This window comes from Zootoca vivipara, chromosome 1 (genome assembly GCF_965207765.1).
Source record: "Zootoca vivipara chromosome 1, rZooViv2.hap1.1, whole genome shotgun sequence".
NCBI classification, from domain to species: Eukaryota; Metazoa; Chordata; class Lepidosauria; order Squamata; family Lacertidae; genus Zootoca; species Zootoca vivipara.
The window spans coordinates 56,268,504-56,287,368 of record NC_142582.1 but is presented as its reverse complement, the minus strand read 5'-3'; the positions used below and the strand labels follow the sequence as shown (position 1 = coordinate 56,287,368).

The 18,865-nt window shown below is 45.0% G+C and overlaps 1 protein-coding gene across 2 annotated transcripts; it reads left to right on the top strand.

Annotated features, from left to right (window-relative positions):
* Positions 1–536: 536 nt before the first annotated feature.
* Positions 537–17,626, top strand: LOC118088859 (NACHT, LRR and PYD domains-containing protein 12). 2 transcript variants are annotated; one of them, XR_015948754.1, is made up of 12 exons: positions 537–2,219; positions 3,017–4,685; positions 5,673–5,750; positions 7,479–7,649; positions 8,422–8,595; positions 9,886–10,056; positions 11,524–11,694; positions 12,922–13,096; positions 14,080–14,250; positions 14,974–15,144; positions 15,813–15,983; positions 17,209–17,626. XR_015948754.1 is itself a non-coding variant. In XM_035123006.3 (12 exons), exons 1-12 carry the CDS (start codon positions 2,198–2,200, stop codon positions 17,294–17,296), a joined length of 3,228 nt encoding a protein of 1,075 aa, XP_034978897.3. In that variant the 5' UTR covers positions 537–2,197; the 3' UTR covers positions 17,297–17,626. The 2 variants fall into 2 exon arrangements, 1 of the variants encoding a protein (XP_034978897.3); XM_035123006.3 differs by having other exon boundaries at positions 12,922–13,092.
* The last annotated feature ends 1,239 nt before the right edge of the window (positions 17,627–18,865 follow it).

The window sequence follows — 18,865 nt, the reverse complement described above, 5'->3', positions numbered from 1 at the left end:
CCCCTTCCCCTTTCACATAACTCTGTTATCTGCATCTCTAACCTTGCAAACTAGGAAAAAGAAAAAAAAGCCAAGAGGAGGAAGGAGGGGGGAAAGGAGGGGGGAGCGCATGCGTATGGGCCTCTCCCGACCCAGAAGAGGTCATTTCCGATGCACTTCCGGGTCGGGGGAGGCCCATACGCTTGCGCACAAACGATTTTCGGCGATTTTTTTCTGACCGTGTGCGAGTGCGCATGCGCACAGGCGCGCACTCCCCCGCCCTCCGGCCCGCCGCGCAGTCAGCGCGGCGGGCACCGGCCCGAAGCCCGGTAAGTCTGGGGACCCCTGATTTAAATCATAGTTTTCTACATAAAGACTAATTCTTGCTGGTATAACTTTAATATGCTACCGGTAGTAGATGAAGATTTTTAGAATAACAACTTTTCATATTAGTTTTTTTATCCCCAGTTTAATAGGTTAATCATTCATACTGTATTTGGACAACTTTTCTGTTGTACTTAGGAAGGAGAAAAATAATCATTACCTTAATAATAACAATAGATTTATTCAACTGAAACAATAACATTACAGCATATGTTATTTGCTTAAACAAACATTCATGTTTGTTAAGTAATTTGGCTAAACAAAAACAATATATATATATTTTAAGAAACTGAGACTGTCAGCCCAGCATACACATGAAAAACTTAAATACTGTCCACTCCAAACAATCAGAAAAATATTGTTTCTATTCTATTCACTGAACTTCTTGAAACTTAGCACTGAAGGGGATGATTCTGTATTCATAGGTTTGTACTGTAGAACAATAGGATTAAGGTCTTTTTCTCAACTCTGTTCATGTTATAACATTTTTGCTGTGAAGAAGAGGCATGTGATCTCTGCTGAGTCAAATTCAGTTTTGAGAACTGCAGAAGTAAACCAAGCATCTGTGATAATATCTTGCAGGCAGAGAAACTGCCCAATAATCTTACAAACACCTCTGGAAGAGCATGACATTGTGAATGGATTAATGGAATTTATTTACCAAAAAAATTAAACATATACAACCTTATTCTACATAATTAAAAAACTAATCTTTATTTCATGATGGAATAACCTTTGGATGGTAATATATTTTCCCCAAAAAGCATTTTATTTTAAAAAATCCAATTTAAATTTTAAAAAATCTGATTTTTTTGATATATTTTTTTTTAAATCATTGATTTATCCACCCTGATCAGAAAAATACAAACCTGTGTGCTGAGAATTTACAATTGCCTTTGGGGAATTTTTTTTAAGTGTGCCTACAGCTGTCTGCTTGCATGCCCTTGCCATGGAAATATGGGTTTTGAAGAACATGGAGAAAGCCAGTCTGTGTTGAAAAGAGTTCTGGGTAATGCAGCCAAACACTTGTGAGTGGGCAAAATTACATAGCTGGGCAGGCAGTAGAAGCGGAGGAATACTTATAAAGCAGTGGGCGATGGTGAAGGCAAGGAGAATAAGGCAGAAAGCTGATGCCCTGTTGTTATGCTGTGTGACTAGGCTGAATAGTCAATGCATTGCTGCCATGTGAAGTATGAAGTGAATGCTGTTTTTCCTGTGTTTAGTGTAACATTTCTCCACTGCCCGTGAAGGGCATGTTTCCACAAGCTATGCTTTTTAAATAAACACCATTTAATCGATCTTGTCTGGTGTCTGGATATTGACCATCAAACATCTGCTTTAAAACTTCAAGGAAAGAGAGTCCACCACCTTCTGAGGGAGCCTGTTCCACTGTACAGAATTAAAATATTAAGTTAAAATCTGCTCTTCCACTATACAAAAAGGTTCTCAAAATTGATTACATGGCGCTTTTGCGGGTTGACATGCAGCCACATATAGTAGCGGTAACTTGATTTTTTGGCTGTCCCATTTTTCTGGTCTGGTCTGGTCACACTAATACTGACTTCCACCAGCAGATGGCAGACTTACAGTGTAAGATTGCCGGAACCGAGGACAAATCAATTTCTCTCCACCTTTTTCCTGGAGATACTTCCTTGTTGCTGAATGCATTTAAACTTAAACAGAAACCGGCAGTGACATACAAAGGGCCGTCTGCACTGTAGAGATTGTGTTGGATCTTAAGAAATTGCTTAGCCTATTTCAGGTGACCCTGCCCTTTTGTGTTCCAGAGGAAGAAGCATCCTGGTTTTGTTTGTTTTCTCTTTCACGTTCATAAATGACACCACCGATGCGGCCAGGTAAGCCAGGATCATTTTGCTTCCAATCCTGTTCAGATTAGTTCAGGTTGCTTAATTGAAATCAGGTGGACTTTGGTGAGTTTTGAAGTAACCGAATTGTGAGCAATATTGCAGTCATTTTGTTAATTTTGGAGTTGCAAAAAAGGGGGGGTTAAGGTAAAGGACCCCTGGACAGTTAAGTCCAGTCAGTCAAATTCGACTTTGGGGTGCAGTACTCATCTCTGCTTTCAAACGGAGGAACTTTACGGGCAAGCTGACATTTGTCTGAAAATGGGAGCATTTGCTGTGATTCAAAATCTTACGTGATGTGATAAGGAAGTTTCTTCTGGATTCCAGGAAGTGGATTTTTAAGGACAACTGAAAAGAGGAGTGTTGGAGCAAGACAAGGGTGGTGTCTGAAGTAGGATATCATACAGTGCTGGTCTATGTAGATTGCTTATAAGTCCTGAGTTCAGTGGGACTTTGTCCCACATAAATGTGCACAGGTTTGCAGCTAGTAAACCAATGTCACAGGTCTTAATTCAAATGAAACTTTTCTCTTTCAAAAATACCTTCTCTCTGAATCAGTTCACGTGTTAACATTTCCCAGCACGGGGAGCTGGTTCTGGAAAGGAGACAAACAGTGACTAAAAAAATAAGTGAACTCTCCCAGCTTTTGTATCATTTTGCCAAATATATTTCAGAAAGTCTGTCAAATACATCAAAAGCTTAATTTTTTTTGCAATTCATGATGATGCTTGCTCAGTTTCTTTCAGAATTAATAAAGTATGCCTAATGATAAATAATGTCTGAATTAGATTACAGGGAGAAATACAGAGAACATATCAGAGAGAAATACCGAAGCCCTGAAAGAAGGCTCGCTAGCCATGGGGTCTATGGGCCTCCCGATGAAAAATATGAGCAACTAATTATTGCAAATGGAGACAGACGAGAGACTGAAATACTGCACAGACCATGGAGACATTCTGGGGCCATGTCAGAGCAAATGGTTGCCGTTCCCACCGAGGCCTTGTTTGAGGCTGACAATGATGGACCACAGACCGTTGTGCTTCTGGGAGGGGCTGGGACTGGGAAAACCACCCTGGCCAGAAAGATCCTGCTAGACTGGGCATCTGGAAGACTCTTTGACGTGAGATTTGATTACCTTTTCTACCTCAGTTGCGGGCAACTGAATCTCGTTCAGGGCCAGGCCGACTTGGCCGACTTGATTTTAAACAGTGACCCTGAGCTGAGAGAGAGGGAAGAGATAATGGAACTCCTAGAAAACCCTGTCAAGCTTCTCTTCATAATTGATGGCTTTCATGAACTCACTTGCTCCATCGAACACCAGGAAGACAACCCGAGCATTGATCCCAGGGAGAAGAAGCCGGTGGGAGTCCTCTTGAGTGCATTATTTCACAGGGCCCTTCTTCCAGAGGCCTGCCTGCTAATTGCTACCAGGCCATCTGCTGTGGAAAGCCTCAGGAATTGCCTGCAATCTGAACGCTGCGTGAGACTTTTGGGTTTTTCTGAGGAGGGCAAAGAAGAGTATTTCCTCAAGGTCTTTGGAGATAAAAAATTAGCAACGCAGGCTCTTAGTTACGTTAAAGGGGATGAAGCACTCTTTGCCCTCTCCTTTGTCCCCAATATGTGCTGGGTCCTCTGCACTGTGATGAAACAGCAGCTAGACAGGGGCAAGGAAGATCTAGTGCCAGTGTCTGAAAAACTCACTGCGGTATACGCACTTTATCTCTCCCGTTTGACTGAGTCTCCCTGCAGTAGCTCAGGGCAGTGGAATCTGAGAGGGCTCTGCTCACTGGCTGCTGATGGAATCAGGAAAAACAAGACCTTGTTTAAGGCCGAAGAAATCCAGAAGCAAAGTTCAGGTCACTTAGGTTCTCTTCCTCCTGCTCTTTTTCAGAAAGACCCTGATTCTGAAGGTCTCTATAGGTTCCTCCACATCAGTGTACAAGAGTTTCTTGCGGCCTTGTTCTACGTTTTGGAGGACATGCCCAAAGATCCTGAGACTATGAAGCAAGATCTGGAACTCTCGCTAGCAGGATGTGGCAGAGACCCAGGAGATTTGACCTTATTTGCTCAATTCATTTTTAGCCTATTAAACAGAGAAATAATGGAATACCTGAAAGAACAATGTGGGTGGCAAATTTCACCTGCAATTAAGGCTGACTTGCTGGATTGGTTTAAAACAGACACACAGATTAAGTCAGATTATCCAAATTACCGCCCCCTGGAGCGTTTTCACTATTTGTATACGATCCAAGAAGAGGAATTTGTCCAATGTGCTCTTGACCATTTGACTGAAGTAACGATGGAGAGATTGACATTTACTCCCCTGGACCAAGCTGTTCTCTCCTTCTGCGTCCAGAACTGTTTACACTTGGAGGCACTTTGCGTGTACGGAAGTTTGTTTCTGTCAAAAGAACCTGAGGGAGAAGAACTTCCAGAGCATCTCAGTCATTCATGTCAGTAAGTAGGACCCGAACTCTTAACTGTATTACTGTTGTAGATTATTTTTATTCCTCTTCTTTCTTACTTCTGATAGTATGCATTAGCAAAGACTTCTGCTCTTTGCTTTCTTTTTTCTGTTTTTTGACAAATCCCTTGGAGCTGGACCTCAGTGTCTGGGCTGAAGGCGCTCCTTGAAGTATACTCCTTCTGGTATACTGCTCTTGGACTAAGGTTACCAGACGTCCCCGTTTCCTGGGGACAGTCCCCAGATTTACAAATCAGTCCCCTGACAAAATCCATCCATTACAACTGAAGTTGAAAAGTGTCCCCAGGTTCATTGAAAAAAATCTGGTAACTTTATCTTGGACTCCAAATTCCATCAGCCCCAGCCAGCATAGCTAACTGTCCCAAGCAACCTTCAGAAATATAGTTCCGTGAAAGGCCTAGGGCTCTCTGAGGAAGAATGATCACCACACTTACGGACCTAGAACTTCCTACATTTATTGGAAAGAGGCAGCGACAGTTAAACTACTTTTAAACCAGTTTAAATTTTGTAGTGAGAGCCAGTGTGGTGTAGTGGTTAAGAGCGGTGGACTCGTAATCTGGGGAACCGGGTTCGTGTCTCCGCTCCTCCACATGCAGCTGCTGGGTGACCTTGGGCTAGTCACACTTCTCTGAAGTCTCTCAGCCCCACTCACCTCACAGAGTGTTTGTTGTGGGGGAGGAAGGGAAAGGAGAATGTTAGCCACTTTGAGACTCCTTCGGGTAGTGATAAAGCAGGATATCAAATCAAAACTCTTCTTCTTCTTCTTCTTCTTCTTCTTCTTCTTCTTCTTCTTCTTCTTCTTCTTCTTCTTCTTCTTCTTCTTCTTCTAGTGCAATCACTAAAAACTGCTTTTTTCTCTTCCAAAACAGAAAGCGTTGGGTAACCAATAAGCATATTTTGTCCATGGTGCTCATTTTATATGAGAAAACAGAATATAATGAACTTTTCTACCTTTTTAGGCCAGATCAGAAGCGTTCAGCAATTTACCTTCTCTGTCAAGCACTGAAAGATCCAAACAACAAAATCAGGAAACTGGAGTAAGTCACAGCTGTTTTCCCTGCCCTGTTCCTGAACTTGTTTGGCTCTGTTGAATCAGACACACTCAGCTAATGTGTGTCTTATTGAGGTTCAGATATCTCCACAGCAGTGCCTGAATGGGTCCCAGGGCAGCCCCACATTGTCACAGGTTTGCTGAATAACTGGCAAGTGGAAATGTCTGAGGTCATGAAAGTTTTGGGAGGCTACGGAGGACTCTATATTAGATCTCACCATCTGCTCCTTTCTCTGGCAATATTCAAATGATCAAGTGCGAAGCAGATCTGTCGGCAAGGCCTGTGTTGAGCTTTATGATTCCTGCATTGCATGAGGTTGAACTACATAGATGACTCTTAGGGTGCCTTCCAACTGTACAATTAATGATTCTGTGAGAGTTGCACCAAGCCCCTCTTTAGGGAAAGCTTAAATTAATACCGTGGTACCTTGGTTCTCGAACTTAATCTGTTTCCGAAGCTGTTCGAAAACCAAGGCACGAGCTTCCTGCACTCAAGCGAAAGCTGTGGAAGCCGCGTCAGACGTTTGGCTTCCGAAAAACGTTTGCAAACTGGAACACTTACTTCCGGGTTTGCGGCATTCGGGAGCTGATTTCTTTGGGAGCCAAGCCATTCAACAACCAAGGTACCACTGTACTAACAATTAAGTGTTTCAAAGTTTCCTTCCCATGTCAGTCATCAATGGTTTTTTTGTAGGGGACTGGATCATTTGTGTGTGAGAGACGTAATGAACCAAGTCAGGAGGCGTCAGGCTTTTCCATTCTCACGTGCCACAGACCTCTGGTGGGTGTGAGCACTGATCATTCTTTCTCTCCACCTTAGACTTTGGAGATGGGTGGAGATAATCCCCACAGAGATCCCATACATTCCCTGGCTCCAAGCTTGGGAGGTCAGCCAGGGATTGCTTTCTTGCTGGGGCACCCTGATAGCGGAGCAGCAAAATTGGCAAGCTTCCCTCCGGCCTTTCCTTCAGGGACAAAGCGCTTCCTTAGCCACTCCAGCATCCAACACACCTTTAATAATATAGGAAGCCATCTACTCTTTTTTGCTTGGCTAGCAAGACCAGACAAAAATGTGGCTCTTCTTGGCAAGAGGGGAGGGAAGGCCTCTGGAAAGACCAGGTGGACCAACACACCCCAAGTGCCAAGGTAGCTGTGGAGGTCCATTTCTCTGTGTGTTTTCAGTACAGTAGGAGAGGAGAAGCTGTGGCCTCTCTGGATATTGCTGGACTTTTGCTCTCATCAGACCCAGCAAGCCTGGCCCCAGGGGTCAGGGATGATGAGAGTTCTTGCCCAACAACATCTGAAGGGCCACAGCTTAGCCTCCTGTGCAGGACAGAATGAGAAGTCGCTTGCTGCCTAAGCTAGTTATTTACATCTGGGTTCCATTTCCTCATATCTGCTGGGTCTTTAGTGTGCTTCTCAAATGCCTTCCCTTTGCCTAGGGCAACTTCCCAAAGCATTTCTGTGGATCCCAGAGAAAGAGTTTGCTAATTTAGTGGGAAGATTAAAAGCTGTTGTGCTTTGAAACACCAAAGGAGAAAAACACAGAAAAAAATAGCTCCAGGTGCAGAATGTTTTACACATTCAGGTGGCCTGTGCATCATCAGCATCGTTGAGATGATAGAGAAGAATCAGCCACATTTATGAGGATTTTGTCCAAAGGACACCCAGGGAAAGAGCTGGCCAATGGAACCGTTTCTGTCTCATTTTGCAGGCTTGATGGATGCCAGCTCACAGACGGTTGCTGGGCAGATCTTTCCACTGTTCTCTCAACAAGCCAGAGGCTGGTGGAACTGGACTTGGGGGCAGCCAGTCTGAAGGAATCGGGAGCCAGGCTGATATGTGAAGGGCTGAGTCATCCCAACTGCATGATAGAAAAACTGGGGTAAGCTGAAAAGAAGCGTTCTCTGCCCCTAAGCATTACTAGCAGAACATAAAGGTATTGAGGGTGCATGGTGTCAGTTGTCTTCAGGTGTGCAAAATTACTCAGGGGTTTTGCTGCTTTAAAAAAATAACCACAGCACAATTTCTCCCTCTTGGACAAAATACTTTTTGGGGGAGATTTCAAAATTTTAAACTAGAAAATGAAGCTTAAGGGCCCACTATCTCTCAGGTGTGTGCTATCAGTATCTCCCTTTCTTGTGGTCCCTCTTCTGTATCTTGATTCACACTGCATCTGTGTGTATTCCTTCTATACATACTGTGATGTATAATGTTGGATATTGTTTGCCATATTATATAATTCCTGTCATCACAGATCCTAACCTGAATTTCCCAGAACTCCACATATAGACAAGTGTGTATGGACTGTGTGTGTGTGTGTGTGTGTGTGTGTGTGTGTGTTTTAATCAGTTTTAATCTGACTTACTTTCATCTCTTAGTCCAAAGCATCTTTCAACATTAAAGGCACCATTGTTTGAAAATGGATGTCACTAAGTCCCCCAATGAATTAAATCATAGCTATCCTCAATGAAACCAATGATCACTATACCTAGTTATGCAAGTGGGCCTAATGTGGTCTATGCTCCCCAAGGAGTGAAAAGGACTGCTGGATCACACCTTCTTTTTCATGAGTCTTAGAAGAAGGGTGAGAAGCCACATGATGTCATCTCGATCCCAGGCTCTTTCAACCACTCACCTCTTTTTTACCTTTTCAGACTTAGGAACTGTGGCCTGACCTCTGTTTCTGGCGGAGACCTTGCCGCTGTTTTCGGTACCAGTCAGAAGCTGACAGAGCTGGAACTGGGTTGGAATCCTTTACTGGGAGATCAAGGAGTTCAGCTGCTGTGTGAGGGGCTGAAGCATCCAAACTGCAAGCTGCAGATATTGGGGTGAGGAGCACCATTCCGTCCCTTTCAGAACCAGTCTGCCAAAGCCCAGAGCTGGTGGATCAGGTCTAGTGCTTTTTGATAAGCAGGTGGTCTTACCAAGCAGGTGATCCCATTTTTTTAGGTCTTAGCCAGCACTTTAAGATGGACTCCGGTGAATCAGGCAATGGTGGAATCGTAAGCTCAAAACTGCGCTAGCTGCAGTTTTAATTTTGCTTTAAAAAAAATTATACTGCTGTATCATAAAATATATATAATAGTGGTTTGCAACAATTTAAAACATAAAACCAAACAATAACATCATAGCAAGTTAAAGGCAAAAATAAAATAAAAGCATCAGCAGACCTTTGTGGGGGGTGTACTCTTAACTGCCTGCATAGGCCTGGCGGAATAGAAAAGTTTCCCGCAGGCTTTTAAAAGTTGGCACAGAAGTTGCCTGCTGAATCTTTATTGGCAGGGTGTTCCATAGGATCGGGCCAGTGATGCTAAAGGCTCAGCTTTTCGTTGTTGTCAAATGAGCCTCGCCAACTAGGGGAATGATGAAAGGTTTCTGAACGTTCCTCAAGGGCAGTCACACACAGATCATCCTGCAGTGGTCTAAACCAGGGTCATGTTTTGTGGCCCTCTCCAATACACACACACACACACACAATATTTTTAAAAGGTTGAATGTTTGTAGCCTCTGAACTTTTTATTTTTAAATTTAGGAAGAGAATCCTCATGCCATGTGTTTCTCTTTCCTGTTTTGCACTGCACAACCACCCAAAAAACTGCCCTGAGCCCTCCAGAGCAGATTTTGGGGGCTGCAAGGGGTACAAAGAGAAATTGGAAGTCTTGCAGATAACCCACCGTGGTGCTGCAATCCCAAAAGTTTTTTGTGGGATCCCCAAGACTCCCCCCCCAATTAATTTATCCATTAAAAAAAAAGTGTGTATTTTGCTGTGTTACTATAATGGCAAAAGTGAACTTCCACCCTGCCACCCTCAGACCCAACCTTGAACTTTGATAGCAATTAACTGATCACAGTTTCTGAAAATATCACACAATAGCTGATAGGAAAGCCTTTGGGATAGCAAACTTGAGAACTACAGTCTTCACTGTTTCCACATTTCTACTTTGGCCACCCCCACTCTGGCACATGGCGTGGGGGGGGGGGAGCGAGCAAGCACTGCAGTGCAAATGGGATGCAGCTCATCTTGGTTGCAGCTTGAAGTATGAAAGAAGCACAAGCTCAGCAAGTACCCCCCCCCCCAAAAAAAAGTAATAACAATTTTGTACACACTCCCTATGCAGGTTGGACGGCTGCAATCTCTCAACTGCCAGTTGTCAGGATCTCATCCCTGTTCTAAGTACCAGCCAGACTCTGATGAAGCTGAACCTGGAATGTAACAAAGTGGGAGATGCAGGAGTGAAGCTGTTGTCTGAAGGACTGAAACATCCAAACTGCGTACTGCAAACTTTATTGTAAGTGGGAGCCAAATTCCTTCCTTGTGAAGTCCTTGGGCAGCTTACGTTCAAGGAGTCCTGGGCAGATCAGGGGCCCTGCTGGACAACATAGTGTGGTCTCTTGGTGTCTATAGAGCTGTAGGCTCATTCATGCCTTTATTCTCCTTGATAAAACAAAGGATAACCCACCCTGCCTTTCTGAAAGGGAGGGATGAAAATCTGACAATATCACAAACACTTATTATTTCTTCTTCCCTGCAAAGCAGAACCAGAGTAAACCAGCAGTTTGTAGGAACAGACCTTCAGACTGGCCTCCATGTAATTTCCATTGAGGACCACCTGTTCAGCTACAGTTGCATAAAGGCACTAGGAAATGTTTAATTGACCAGGAAGTTCAGGTGTGCATGCACGGTCAGAGTTTTTGACTCCTAAACCTCTTGCAATTCCAAAATTTGTGTGTGAGCATCCGGCTCATGGGTGTTTCCTCCATCCCATATGTAACACCAGGCATGGAACTGTTAAACCCAAAGGCCAGTTAGAAAAGGGAGACTCAGGAGCACATTCCTGCTTCTTCATTTCTACCCGCTGGCAGAATCTGGCACTTTCTGGCAGCAAAGGAAAAGCCTTCCTTTGCAGGCACAGTTTGAACAATCAGGGCTGCAAAGGAGGATTCTGTTGACAGCAGGTGACTGACAGGTGGTTGACTCTTTGGGGTGGGGATGGAGGAGCATGGGATCCTGCTCCCTGGCCAGAGCCAGTTCCCCACCCGTGCCTTGGAGGGCGTGTATGTGATGGGGTCAGATGGAGGTGAGCTGAATGTCCAAACCAGCTCTCCCTTTCAGGAATCCTCACCCTTTCTCCTTTATTGCTGTGGTCTTATCACCTCCATGACAGAATAATTTCTCACGTGCCTAAAAGAATTCTCTGGGACCAGAGCCGAGAACTCAGTGAAGGATGAGAACAGGGAGAGTGAGGCTTTGGCTGGGTACACCTTAACCATCTTAAAGCACAGCCAGGTGGCTCTTTTTCTCAAGTCATGTTGAAGCTGGTTTGGGAGGAAATGCATCAAAACACAGCCTTGAATAGGATCGCTGCAGCATAGATGTGGATTGTGGGTTGCAGCTAACTGGACACAGAGTTAACGGGAGCATGTGCGCAGCCTTTGCTGCAGTGAATACCATGTTATAGGTGAGGCCCTGGCTGAAGGGTCCCAACCTGAGTTCTTACATTAGAACCATCCACAGATCATGGTATAGATGCAGCTCAGCTATGGAGGCAGACAGCCTTCCTTTCATCACCGACTGTAAAGTGAAGAAATTCACTGATATGATCACTGCAATTTAGAGTGGAAGGGCTGTTGTTTCATTTCACAACAGCAATTCACAATAATGTATCTTCTTAATAACAGAGGGTGAAATAGAAGGGGGCTGTAGAAGTGAGTGAGCCATGTTTGCACTTGTTGGATCTGTTTGTTTTCTCTTGCAGACTGGACACAAATGAGCTCAGCCCTGCCTCTTGTAGGGATTTCAGCTCCATTCTCAGCACCAGCCAGACATTGACGGAACTGGCACTAGAATATAACGGACTGGAAGATGGTGGAGTGAGGCTGCTCTGTGAGGCGCTGAAACAGCCCAGCTGCAAGCTGCAAAAACTGAGGTGAGCAGCGGCTGGGATTTGTGCTGTGGGGTTCTGTGATTTGGTGTATTGCAGAATGATTGCAGAATACAAAGTATTGTCTGCTCTCAAGGGAAATGAAAAGAGATGATTCCCTTTTGCACAACTGCAGCATCCTTGATCCACCATATTGGGGAGAGGGTTAGGATATTTGCATGCAGGAACAAATAGCTGTATATTTTAAAATATCAGAATGAATATGAACATAGTTCCTCATATATATCTCTATCATCTATCTATCTATCTATCTATCTATCTATCTATCTATCTATCTATCATCTATCTATCTATCTATCGTTGCTTGATAGACATAGCAGAAGAGGAAAGGCATAGGAAAGAATGTAGGGAGAGGAGAGGAATAACTTGAAGGTAAGGAGGAGGGGAAATGGATCATGACCCAACACTCGTGACCCAGCCTTCAGAGAAGCTGCTTGCTCTCCGTGGCTGATCTAGCTGGCTTTGCAGATCTCTCAGCCATTTCTGTCACTTCTAGGGGGGTCACACTTTGTCATGGGCACTGTAGCTTCCCTGCAGGTATCTCATGGATCTGCTGTGCTTACTGACATGCTTGTCTTCTTTCTCCGCCCACCCACAAATGAGGATGGAGCAGCAGAGCCAACCAGTTTTAACCTGCTTGTTGCTCTTGATTTCCTACCCCTCCTAAAATGCCTGGCAGCAGGACTGTGACCATATGAAGAAGGCAGAGTTGCTCTGAGAGGCATCACATACAAAGTGGGATTCGTACACACAAACCCAGCACACCTGGCACAAGGTGATCTGCATGAAGACCTGAAGGGAATTTAGGTTTTCTGAGCAGGACTGATTGCTGCTGCACCTGCCTTGGGGCAGGGAAGGGCCCTAGCTCTATGTCGAAGGGAGGGAACTATCCTTGCTGAACTACAAGTCCCCTCATCCTTGCCATGTTTGCTGGGCCTGATGGGAGTTGACTATCGAGACCACACTGAGGGGTGTGAATAGGAGCAGCCTGTGTGCTTGTGAGTGAACCAAAACCGCATACACAAATAAGAAACCCTTCCTCAGAGTGCCTGCACAGCTGGAATGTTACTTTGAGTCCTTCAGCACTCTTTAATCCTGACAGTGGCTAGGAATAAAGGCTTCAGGGTTTTCTAGCAAGTAGAAGTTGTTTGTGGGGGGGAAACATGAATGGGAGAGGTTTTTCATTCATATCTTCTTCCCTTTCTCATGCAGGCTGGCCCGGTGTAATATTACAGCTGCTTCTTGTGGAGATCTCTCTTCTGCTCTCGAGGTCAGACAGACTCTGACAGAGCTGGTGGTGGAATGTAATGAACTTCGAGATCCGGGGGTGAAGCTCCTGTGCAGAGGTCTGAAGCACCCGCACTGCAAGCTGCAGCTTCTCAAGCAAGTAATCGGCTGGATCCCTCTGGGGTTGGATAGCATCTTTGGAGCCCAGGTTGTAGTCCCCCCCACTGAGTGTAAGAGACCCTAGAAACGCTGCACCCCAAGGAGGAGCCAGACCGACCCTTTTGTACAGCCAAGGAAAGCCTGTTGAGGCATCACTTGTTTCTGTTCGGAATCACAGTATTCCAAGATCCCTTCCTAAATTTTGATTCCTTCACCTTAACTATTCATAGGGTATTAACAGGTTGCCCCTCACCCCCACTCCAACAAAAAAAATAGACTTACATTTCCTGCCATCAAGTGCTGGGGTCAGCAACCTTTTCCAGCCGTGGGCCGGTCCACCATCCCTCATACCATGGTTGGGGCTGGCCTATATTTTGAAGGGGGGGGGAGAACAAATTCCTGTGCCCCACAGATAACCCAGAGATGCATTTTAAATAAAAGGACACATTCTACTCATGTAAAAACACGCTGATTCTCGGACTGATCCACAGGCTGGATTGAGAAGGCGATTGGGCCACATCCGGCCCCCGGTCCTTAGGTTGCCTACCCCTGGCTGAGTCACTACACAACTTCTCTGCCTGAGTTTCAGGGTGAGAAGATTCTGCACCTCCAGGAAACTATTTGAGGGACATAGAAGCTCATTTTTGCTCCTTGAATGGGTTCAGTAGCAGCCACCGTCAGCTGAGGCATGACCAAGAAAGCCCTTGTCATCCAGTTTGTTACATAGGGGCTGCAGGATATTGCTGCATGTGACAGGAATGATTTGTAGTTGAAGAAAGTTGCACGATGATCTGAAGATTCAGGAGAAGGGTCTTTACACTTCAAGCCATCCCCTTAAAACCCTATTCTTCCATGCCCTGCCAGAATCCAGTTCCACAGAGTGATTAGATGTGGTACAAACTTGAAAAGGGGATGAGGAATGCAGAGGAACTCTTCTAGCTTTTGTGTGAACATAACACAGCCAATGTTTTTCCCCTCCTGTAGCTTGTACAATTGTGATCTCACTGCTGCCTGCTGCGCAGATCTTGCCTCTGTGCTCAGCAGCAACCAGACGCTGACCGAACTCTTCCTGGGAGGTAACCAGCTTGGGGATTCCGGGGTGCAGCTTTTGTGTGAGGGGCTGAAACATCCAAAGTGCACGTTGCAGAAATTGTGGTAAGGAAGAACTCTGTTCCTTCAGGTTCAGATCATGAGCACAGTGCTTGTGGGTTCGGAATTGTGTTCTGTTGCATGTGAGGGAGCAATCTAGTTTTCATGAGGAAAATCCCTCCCTTATCCATCCATCCATTCATACCACACTCTCTTGTTTTCATTTTTATAGTCTTTATATGTGCATTTTCATAATTGCAAAAGTACACATGCCCTAGCCAAAGGAGGCCATTCCCCACTCCAGGCTAATTTCTCCTGTGTTTTCCATCCCTTTAAGAGGACTTTACCTCTTCCCTTGCCCATCCCATTTCTCCCCTCCCACCTCCACCTCCAATCTACGGTCCATCCCACTACAATGATACATGGAGGCATTCAACACAGCGCTGTGGAAATCACATTTCAGCTTCCCAGATGGACTTATCCCCCTCTTCTTCCTCCCTCCACACCCTGCTCTGGGGGCTCTTTTAACTTCTCCTTGAGCCAATTTGGGGTGGGGTGGGGTGTTGCAGAGGGAGTGCCAGGTGAGGAGAGAGGAGAAAGGTGCATTGCACTAGCAGGACTTCTTAGTTAAAAGCTGCCCAATATCTCCTGCCCTTTTGGTGTCTTTCCCAAGGAAATTCCCTCCACCCACCCAATTCAGTCTTGGTGGTCTCACCATAAACCACAGGGGCTCCCTCTTCTACCCTTCCCGAAACCCATGGTCACACGAGGTGCGCTTGTGTCCTGCAGCTTGTGTGGCACTGAAATAACAGCAGCAGGTTGGGGAGAGATCTGTTCTGCCCTCAGCACAAACCAGATGTTGGAAGACATTGATTTATGGAACAATCCATTGGGAGATTCAGGAATGAGGCTGCTGTGTGAGGCACTGAAATACCCAGGCTGCAAGCTTCAGATTTTGTCGTAAGTAATAAATCTTCCTATCAAAATGCATAATGTGAAGCATATTTGCACCATTGCTTTTATCTATCTACACAGTTTTTTAAAATCTGTTTTTGAATAATTCAGTTTTTCAAAAACAAAAATATTGTCAGGAAATGAGCAGCGGATACTTAACAGAAGGTAACAATGAGAAGCACATGGAAATATTATGAAGCTTTTCCTTTCAACAAAGAGTGAGGACTAGTAACTTTTCTCTTTTCAACCCCCCCGAAATCCCAACAAAGCCTGAAAGCTGAAATTCTCAATAGGTAGCGTTTCATAGCAAATTCTGTTCTATGAACAAATGTAACAGCACTGAAACACAATGAGGAAAGTACAATGAATTTGACTAGTTAATTAATTTGGATCACTGTGAGTATGATCTCGGTGTGTGACCACAGATGCGCGCACCACTTTCAGACCCAGAAGAGGGTGTAACGGGGGCAAGGGGGGCTCATGCGCACTCCACCAACAACGGTGATGCGCATGAAGACCTGGAATGCAACCCCGGCACAAATTGAGGTTGCCTGTAATATATCAAGAGTTCTCCCGAACTGTTGCCACCCTCATACTTTGTGGAGTTGTATTTACAAGTAAGGAACAAGTCAGCAGGCCCTCCCATCCTAGCTGTTTGTGTCCCCCCCCCCCAGATTATGGAATTGCCAGTTCACCTCAGCTTCCTGCAGGGATCTCTGCTCTGCTCTCCGCACCAACCAGAGTCTGAAGAAGCTGGAGCTGGGGGGTAACGAACTGGGAGATTCCGGAGTGAAGATGCTCTGTGAAGGACTGAAAGACCCAAGCTGTTGCCTGGAGGCAATTGAGTAAGTTGCAGGCTGTTTCCTTGCTGTGCAACGTTCATTTGAGGAGCTGTGTGGTTGCCTAAGGTTGGCTCCCAAGGGCAGAGATGCCCCTGACTTTTAAAAGGGAAAGTTAAGAAAACAAGGCAGGAGAAGATTCAAGGGAGCCAGTGTGATGATCAAACCGTGAGTAGAACCGGGCAGGGGGACATCAAGGGACAAGGGGAAATTGCCTAATCAAGAGTGGCATTTGTGAAAGAAGTCAAGAACAGGAGCATGCTTACCTGTGGAGGTCAGAATCACTGTTGGCAGATTGTTCCCAGGAACATATCAGCACATAGAGAATGGAATGTAAATTATTGTTCTGCTGCGTATAATGATTAAAGCCTATGGATTATGAATGGGGAGCCTGTGACCCTCCAGGTGTGTTTGGACTCCCATCATCCCTGGCCATTGGCTCTGTTGGCTGATGGGATTTGGAGTCCAGCCAAAGGTTCCTGCTCCATGCTGTAGAGAAGGTCCTTTTCATGAGAATCGCAGGCTTTGAACTCGACCCATTTACTTGATATCATCAAATGCCCCATCTCTGTTTCTTAACCACTAAAAACACACCTTGGGCTTTTGCATCTAATCATTACCACTGAACACTGGGTCTCTGCTCCTTACTTAGAGATGCCTCCTTCACTGAGTTTTTACAACTCTAACTTGTTCTGATAAGCACCAAGGAGTCCTGTAGAATTCCAGTGAGCGTAGGTGTGTTTGCATGCATAGGCAGTTTAGCTGTTTAAATAAGGAAGGAAAAGAATAAAGCCCAGTGGAAGCTTAAATGACTTGGAAGTAGCCTGATGAGGCCCATTAGTCATCTCTGAACTTTTGACTTTCTCTCCACATAATTAGGGTGGGGTGGGGAGTGTACACAGTATATCAGGAGGCTAAAAAGATTTGCCATTTTAGCAAATACCTGTGAACGTGGTGTGCTAGAATATAATAGCATGTCTTAAGAAACCACTCTTAGCAACCTCAGCGGGTTTAAACGTCACCATTTCTGTCCTGCAGAACCTCCCCTAGAAACGAATTCCGGGGGACGAGTGGGGTTCTTCCCCCAGGAAATGTTCAACACCACCATGCAAACTTGCATATTAAAATGGGAAGCAGGGACCTTGAAACGTAGTGTGTATAAGTTGTGCATAGTCTTTGTTGCCATGTATAGGAGGAGGCAATATAATGTTTCTTTCTGTTCCATTCACAGACTAGATATTGAGGAGTTATCTGAAGACACAATGAGAGAGCTTAGTAGCGTGAAAAGAATTAAGCCTGACCTGGTTATAGGCACATAGGAGCAGCTATGATGATAGAGGACAGGAATGGTCATGGATGGAGTACCTGGATAGCTCTGTTGGGAACTGGGATTCCGCTGAACCATGTCATCTCCTACTTCAATCACTGGGAAGCAACAAAACCAACCTTCAGGCCATCCTGAGAATCAGAAGCTGAAGCAGCAGCCAGAATGGGAAGGAAAAGGACCTCTTGTCCATTATAAGATTTCACACATCCACAATACTGCCCTGCCCATTTTCAGCAGCCAGTTTTACTTACTGGTGAAGGACTGAGTGTAGGACTGTTTGCTGAACAAATAATAAATTTCTGCCCAGTTTGTTAACCCTTTATTCTGTTGCTGGTTGGTTGATGTGAATGTGAGTGTTCCAAGAATTCTGCTCTTGTCATCAGAACTTTTTTTTAAAAAAACTGCATTTCATGTTTCGTTTGTATACCTTAGTTTCTCCTGGGTTTTTCTTTGCCTCTAAAGGCTGAAGCTTCACCATTTGCTCTGTTTTATCATGTCTTGGTTGCCTTAGTGCACCAGGGTACATGCTCCGTCTTATCCACACACCAAACACTCAGCAACCGGGATGCGTCATGCATTAGCTACATCTTGCTTAAATTAGATTCTTATGAAGGGGAACCAGCTTCCCCATTTCACTTCATGCTGTAAAAATATACAGACAGAAATCCTGTTCGCCAGCTTTTACTTCTGGCAAGAATGAGTCTGCTCTCCAGTCAAGCTTTTGGCTTTATCATAAAACAGTACTTGCTCCAGTCACATGGACTGGGATTCACCCCACCTAGATGATAATAATAATAATAATAATAATAATAATAATAATAATAATAATAATTTATACCCTGCCCATCTGGCTGGGTTTCCCCAGCCACTCTGGGCTGCTTCCAACAGAAAAATAAAATAAAATAATATATTAAACATTAAAAGCCTCCCTAAACAGGGTTGCCTTCAGATGTCTTCTAAAAATCTAGTAGCTGTTTTTCTCTTGGACATCTAATGGGAGGGCGTTCCACAGGGTGGGCGCCACTACCGAGAAGGCCCTCTGCCTGGTTCCCTGTAGCTTTGCTTCTCGCAGTGAGGGAACCACCAGAAGGCCCTCTGTGCTGGATCTCAGTGTCCGGGCAGAACAATGGTGGTGGAGACGCTCCTTCAGGTATACTGAATCGAGGCCGTTTAGGGCTTTAAAGGTCAGCACCAACACTTTGAATTGTGCTCGGAAACGTACTGGGAGCCAATGTAGATCGTTCAAGACTGGTGTTATGTGCATATAAGAGGCATTTTTGGACCTAAATACCCACTGAAGAAGGTGAGAATGCAGTTTTGTACTGGTCACCTGAGGGGATCTGCCCTCCTAAGGGAAGACTAGAGGAAAGATCCTGCTTCATTAATCACAGCTTTGAGTCCAGCAGAGAGCAAGCATTCCTTTGTGTCCAGCTCCAGTCTGCTTCCACCTTCCTCACACACAACTCTGGCTATTGTTCTCCTACCTGGCATCTAGGTGAGAAGGGGAGGTCCTCCCATTTATCCTTTTGCACAAAGCAACTTCTTTGGTTATGCTCATTGT